Genomic DNA, 7,288 nt, shown 5'->3' with positions numbered 1-7,288 from the left:
TTCTTATCACACGGCTTGGGCAAAATGCCCGGCCCGGGCATTTTTCCATGGAGAAACGCCCGGTCACAGAGGATACGCCCGGGTTGGGAGACCAAACGCCCGGGCTGCAGTAGAAAAACGCCCGACCAGTGTAGTGAAACGCCCGGCCTCCTGCTTTGGTACCAGTTTCGTCCGTTTCCACCTGTTGTGACTACAAAAACTCGACAAACTCATCAAAACACTAAAATAGGGGATCATAGATGAAAACTCAAGTAAAGTGATACAAAATACTCAATTATGCACTTTCAAACATCCTACACACTTGCTAAACTACGAGTTTATCAATACCACTCACAATACACACACTACATGCCATGTGTGTATGAGTGTGCATGTGTCTTGTGTGTTTTTTCAAGGTGTGTGTGTGTGTGTGTGCACGCGCGTGTGTGAGTGTGTGCAGTGTGTGTGTGTGTGAGAATGTGTGTAGAGTGTGTGTGTGGATATGTGCAGTGTGTGTAATTTAATAAGTATTTGCAATGCTACTACTTTTGCTATAGAATTCAACTTGTGGAATTGGAGGATTTGGAACTATAATTTAATTCCAAATCAAAGAATTTTATGATACCAACCAAACACTGGATTTGGAATTGAAGACTTCAATTCTAATTCCACACCTCCAATTTTGTGTACCAAACTGTGCCTATAGAAGTGTACCAAACTGTGCCAATTTCGTGGTTCGGTTCAAGAAAAAGAGACTTGATCTTTATTAATCACAGCTACACACATTACCAACAATTGAGCTCATTGCTAAGCACTAAACACTACTTCGAATCACAATCTGATTCGTCTCCCTCGCTTGAAAACTGATCATAGTAGGGAGAAAAAATCTCTACATATGATACAGAGTGAAAGGCGGAAGGACTGTATGCCCTCGATAATATGTTGGTATAAGTAGCATATTGCCCGGCAGGCATGATAATTTTGAAGAATAGTAACAGTAACGAGAATGTAAACAGACTACTACAGAAATTAGAAGTCTGGTAATTCCACTATTGAACAACTATGTTGTAAAATATATCAATGAATTTATTCGAATCAATAAATTAAACTGCGATTTCTATTCGACACAACAAGGCCAAACCCAAACACTAAACGACATAGAAGCCTTAGAAACCGAAAACTACATAGACAAACAAACCATCGACACGAACACATATATGTAGACTAAAGTTATGGACTAAAACAAAATCACATTCTCGAAGAAGCGGCAGAGCGGCGTAAGAAATTACTAATGATAATAACTTTTTTTTTAGAAAACTACTCTTACCTTAATAAAATTGCATAAACATAAAAGAAAAGATACTTAAAAATATAAAATTGAAAACGTAAATTAAAAAAAAAAAAAACATAAAAGAGGAATTTATAGCTTGATATCTTTACTTTATTTTAGATATTTCCTAAACATAAATATTGTTAGCGTAAGATCATAAAGTAGTTATGAACTTTGTAATCTAGGGACAAAATATTATTCTCTACTCCCATAAATATGAATATACTATATATCTAATACTAGTAAATTTGATTTTACAGTTATGCTTTTTATTTAAAAAAATATATTCTTCTATTTCAGATGTTAAATTGTCCTTTATAAAATTGTAAAAACATTCTCCCTCTGTCCCACGTTACTTGAGTCACTTTTTTTTTGCACTCATTTTGAAAAAATAATAATAAATAGTTAAAGTGGAGAGAAAGAAAAGTAAGAGAGAGAATAATGTAGAGAAGCGTCTTAACTATAGTATTCTCTTTTTTACTTTATTTTTTCTCCGCTTTAACTATTTATTATTATTTTTTCAAAATGAATGCGAAAAAGAAATGACTAAAATAACATGGGACGGAGGGAGTAAAAGAAAAGCTAAATTAAAACGCAAAACATCAAAATTAAATTTAAAAACACAGAACGGAAAATAGTGAGTTTATAGATTGATATCTTTCTTTTATATCATTACTTAGTTCGTTTAAATCTTTCCTTTTATTAGATCTGTCCTTTAAACTATTTTTCATTAGTATGTAGATTATCTCAAGATTATGTTTCATACTTGAAGATTAATTTCCTTGTTTATTTTTAAGTGTCCCTCTTAAGCAGCCTTAGGTGCCAGGGGCCTTTCGATCTCCATGATCCCTTCCGACACGAACAAACAAATGTAGACTAGATTATGAACTAAAACGAGATCACTTCCTCGAATCAGAAATTATTGAGTGAGAAATGGTTAGGAGTGAAAATCAAAGAGGTAAAGAAACCCTTCTCAACTGCATCCTCAAATATACCTGACATGTTGAATAGTTCTTGTCTTGTTGGGGCAGTAGATGAGCCGATGTTTGTTCAGCACCATCAAAACGTCCCTATCTTTGAAAAGTTTAACTGGATCAACACACATAATCCCAATAAAAATCAAACTCAAAATCAATAGTACTCAACTTGTACACTATGGTCCAAGATTGCTTGACTTGATATTCCTTCATCGTCCAGATGACAATTTCTTCGTCCTCCTCTATACAAGAATAACAAGATAGTCACACAAAACAGGCAAATCTTCATCTCCCACGGGAGGAAAAGAGAAGATGCAAAAACATTACTCCCTCCGTCCACGAAAATTTGTCCCAGTTTTCCATTTCCGTCCATCCCCCAAAATTTGTCCCACTTCACTTTTACCATTTTTGGTAGTGGACCCCATATTCCACTAACTCATTCCTACTCACATTTTATTATAAAACTAATACTTTAAAAGTAGGACCCACAATCCACTAACCTTTTCAACTCACTTTCTATTACATTTCTTAAAACCCGTGCCCGGTCAAACCGGGACGAATTTTCGTGGACGGAGGGAGTATGTTTCAACGTCAAAACTATAAATCCATGAGGTTACCTAGAATGGGTCCACCATAACAGAATGTCAAACCAGAAGTAACACCAGAGGCAGTTGAATCTTCGTAATCTCTCCATAATCGGCTGCTGCAAGGGATATTCTTGGATGCACCAAAAGTTCACAACAACTGAACTGATCACTTTGTTCCATTTCGGTCTCATGATCCAAGAGCAGCACCATTCCGAAGTTCCTCTTACTGCTCACAATATCGAGCAACGCCATTCCAAAACTGTACAAGGATTTGGAGGCGATGGAGAGGTTGGCAAGCAGCTTTCGAGCCAACTAGCCTCGCGTGCCGCTCACACAAGTTAGGGTTCTATACCGGTGATCCCTACGGTTATCGAGCATCACAGAGCCAAAATAAGAAACATTTGCGCTTCTCATTTGAGAGGGATGTTCTCGGGTTTGATGTCAAAGTGATAAATGCAATCCCTACATTCGAGATATGCACTGCTGTACAGATTCTCTCACGATATATAAAATAGCCCATCACGATGACATAACGCAACAATATAAGGTCTAACTCGAACACCACACGATAAGAAAACCTTAAACATGATCACATACACATCCCGTGCAAACATGAACATGATAACAAGTTAACAACACAATTTAATTCATGTTGGCACAATCTTATACGACAAAAAACAAAAGTAGCTAGGCTGGACATAAAGTGTGTGTCAGGGTCGGCATGAACACGACCATATAACAACAAAACACAAATGTAGACAGAAAAATATCAACTAGAATGACGTCACATTCTCGAATCCGAATTTCCTAAGTGAGAAAACACTTGGAGTGTAAATCATGGCAAAGCTAATGTCATCCTCATCCGCATCCTCTGGATTTCCATCCGTAAGCATACCGACTTGTTGAGTAGTCCTTGTCTCGTGAGAGTAGTAGACGAGGCACTTATCTTCAAACAACATCAAAACGTCACCATTTTTGAAAAGTTTGATTGGATGAACAGTCGTATCATGGCAATCAAAATCATAACCAAAATCAATATCAAAATCAACACTAATCTTGCACTCTATGGTCCAAGATTCCCCGACTCGGTATTCCTTCATCATCCAAATGACAAGTTTATAACCTTGCGTGTAAGACAAACAAAGGCAGTCCCTCAAAACATTCAACTTCACATTCGCAACACGTCGATCAACAGCAGGAGCAGAGAAGATGCTAACACGTTCTGTTTCAAGATCAAAACCACAAATCCATAAGGTATGAGTCGAATCATATACCGTCCAATGGAGGTTGCCGTTGCATACAATGTGTGCATTGTAACAGAATGTGTAACCAGACACAGAGGCGGCTTCAACGCGCCTCCATGTTCCTGTTCCGAGGGTGTACACATGAAAAGAGCCGGATCCAGCATCCACATTGGTACAGACGACCTTATATTTCCCACTTATTTCGCTCACACCAAATCCATAACTCATCAAATAATTATCCGACTTGCATTTCCTGGGGCAGCACAGCTTGATGTATTGACGAGTGAAAGGATTGCATATGTAAATATCACGCTCTAACACTGAGTGCAGAAGAAGCAATCCACTAGTTTGCTGACCTCGATATATTGATTCTGATTCTCCGTGAGGGATTTCGAAATCTACGAGCAGATGAAAGGGAAGATTATGCCTAACCAGATGGGCTTTCTCTCCATCTCCATCTCCATCTCCATCTCCATCTCCCTCTCCCTCTCCCTCTCCCTCTCCCTCTCCCTCTCCTTCTCCTTCTTCTTCTTCATCTTCATCTTCTTCTTCATCTTCATCTTCATCTTCTGCTTTGTTTTCAAATTCAAAAACCGTGCAGCGAGTTGAGTTCCTCTCCGTCGGAATTAAGCGAACTAGGGCGAGGGCGGGAGGGGTTTTGATTTGGGGAAGATCAGACTCGATATCGGTGGTGATATTTGAAAGTAGATTTTTGAAGAAATGACGCCCCATTGACTAACTATTGAAACCTTCCCAAGAGTAAATTTTCGCTGTTGGCATGTTCACATTTTACTCAGGGATTTCTTCCAACATCTTCTGCACGTTCTTGGTAATGGCAACTCTATCAAACAGATGGTCGGCACCTTCAAAAACAGAAACCATAAAGAGATGAGGAATGGGAACCACTTACCACTGCCTTGAACCTTCGATTAGCTGCGATTGACTTCAGAAAAATCAAAGAAAGATGATAAAAATAAATCAAAAGATATGACAGAATATTATTCAAACACATGAAACTGTTGTCATAGATAAAAAGATTACAAAATATTCAAAGACATTAAAATAAAGCTAGTTTAGTTGCTCCATTTATTTCGGGAAAAAAATCAATCAAAGATAATTGATTGTATAAGATGGTTCTTCCTTTCTATTTAATCATATAAGATTTGTTAAGATATTCCAGATATATAAGCTTATTTTCATAATAATTGTGTTTAGTTCTCTTCAAAAGAAATATGAGTATATTAAGAATTAAGTACTCTGCCCCAGGAACAGGAACCAGAAACTTAAAAGGCCTATTTTTAAAGTTTATAATATTAAACATGTACAACGTATAATATGTCATACATGTATTATGTATAAGATAGAAATTAAAAAATGAAACAAAAAAAAAACTGGTATTTTACTTGAAATCTAAAATATGTTATCACGGATATAAAATAAACTAAACAAATACTAGAATCAAAATAAATCTATTATAAAATAAGGTATTAGAATTCAAATTAAATGGACCCATCTTTAGTAAACGATACAATTAATTAAAATAAACTAATACCAAACCCATTTACATTGTTTTTCAATGAGATTGATTAATGGGCTGGTTCTATATGACCGAATGAAACAAAACCCATTGGTATGAGCCCACAACCAATTAACTAAACACAACCCAGGTTATTGATTGGGCTAATTAACATTGGTTCATTAATCCTCTCTCCGTCCATACATATGCGAGACTCTTCTTTTTCGTACTCATTTTACAAAATGATATAAAATAATTAAAATGGAAAAAGAGTAAGTAAGGGAGAAGAATGTAGAGAACATTATTCTTTCTCTTATACTCTCTCTTCATTTTAATTACTTTATACTCCTTCCGTCCCACTTTAACAGTCCCATTGACTTTTCTGTCTTCGTTTTGTTAAAAAGATAATAAATAGTTAGATTGAAAAAATAGTAAAGTAAGAGAAAGAATAATGTAGATAAGACTCTTCTCTACATTATTCTTTCTCTTACTTTACCATTTCTCCACTTTAACTATTTATTATCAATTTTACAATACGAGTGCAAAAAAGTCAATAGGATTGCTAAAATAGGACAAAGAGAGTATTATTATTATTTTTTCAACATGAGTACATTAAAAGAAAATTATGCCTTGCAAAGGAAATATCTAACCTAATACACACATGCTGCCACTATCTTATTCTATTTTCTGGTCTTCTATTTTCTTTTCTTCCTTCTACACCAGGGACGGAGCCAGAAATTCTACATAGATGGAGCAAAAATATACATAAAGATATTTTAATACATTGAGAAGGGGCAAAAATAAGGATATTTTAAAAAAATTAAAATTAACTTATTAAAAGTAGTATACATAAATTATTTCTAGGTGGGGCATTTGCCCCTTGTGAACTCCAAATAGATCCGTCCCTGTTCTACACTGATACTAGAACATCTGGACCAGGGGCGGCCATGGCGTACAGGGTTTGGCACCAGCCAAGCCTCCACTGGTGTGGCGGCTTGACCAGGCTGGGTCAGCCATTCATAAAGATAGAGAATTTGATAAATGACACAAATTTAATACTCCGTATGAAATTATTAAAGTATGAGGGATGAATTAAAAAGTAATTGAAATATTACAAATGTATTGAAGGTATATTATAAACAATGTCTGAGTATATTATAAACTTTTTTTAACGATTTTTCTTGATTCTTGTGAAAAATTCAATCAAACTTATATAACTTGTAGTATTTTAATTTGGAACAATATCACTATATAGGGAAAATTTATATTTTGAGATCGTTCGATTGTTACGTGTACTTGTAACCAGATGTTATGTATATTCTTATTTCTTGTTCTATTGAATTATTTTAAAATGATTCGATTCTGTTACAATATATTTTCATCTGTATCTATAATATCAAAATTACAGTATACTATCTCACAATTATACCGTCTCACTTTCGCTACTATGATCAATTTAATCTAAGATAGATATCATTTTTATTTGTTCTATATTATCTTCCACTATCAAGTCAACCGTTACCTTTGTATATTAACGACAAGGTTTTGGTTAAAATTGCATTGTTACTCACCCTTCATATCCCCAGTTAATTATCCACTTTTATTATTTTCATCTATCTCTCATTAATTGTTCACTTTCGATTTGGATTAAATAA

At 35.3% G+C, this 7,288-nt stretch overlaps 1 protein-coding gene across 1 annotated transcript; it reads right to left on the bottom strand.

Annotated features, from left to right (window-relative positions):
- Positions 1 to 3,646: 3,646 nt before the first annotated feature.
- On the bottom strand, positions 3,647 to 6,650 carry LOC125206691 (F-box protein CPR1-like). Its single transcript, XM_048105931.1, has 2 exons — positions 6,590 to 6,650; positions 3,647 to 4,515 (listed from the first exon to the last, which is right to left on the bottom strand). The coding sequence occupies exons 1-2, from the start codon at positions 6,648 to 6,650 to the stop codon at positions 3,647 to 3,649; spliced, it is 930 nt and encodes a 309-aa protein (XP_047961888.1).
- Positions 6,651 to 7,288: the final 638 nt, after the last annotated feature.

Source organism: Salvia hispanica, chromosome 2 (assembly GCF_023119035.1).
Source record: "Salvia hispanica cultivar TCC Black 2014 chromosome 2, UniMelb_Shisp_WGS_1.0, whole genome shotgun sequence".
Taxonomy (NCBI): domain Eukaryota; kingdom Viridiplantae; phylum Streptophyta; class Magnoliopsida; order Lamiales; family Lamiaceae; genus Salvia; species Salvia hispanica.
Note: the sequence above shows the minus strand (reverse complement) of the source record. Positions and strands in the feature narration are given on the sequence as shown.

Coding starts and splice junctions, on each gene's coding strand:
- LOC125206691 (XM_048105931.1), bottom strand. CDS start 6,650: ATGGCTGACCCAGCCTGGTCAAGCCGCCACACCAGTGGAGGCTTGGCT. Junction 4,516..6,589: donor CTTGGCTGGTGCCAAACCCT/GTACGCCATGGC, acceptor ATCTGCTCGTAG/ATTTCGAAATCCCTCACGGA.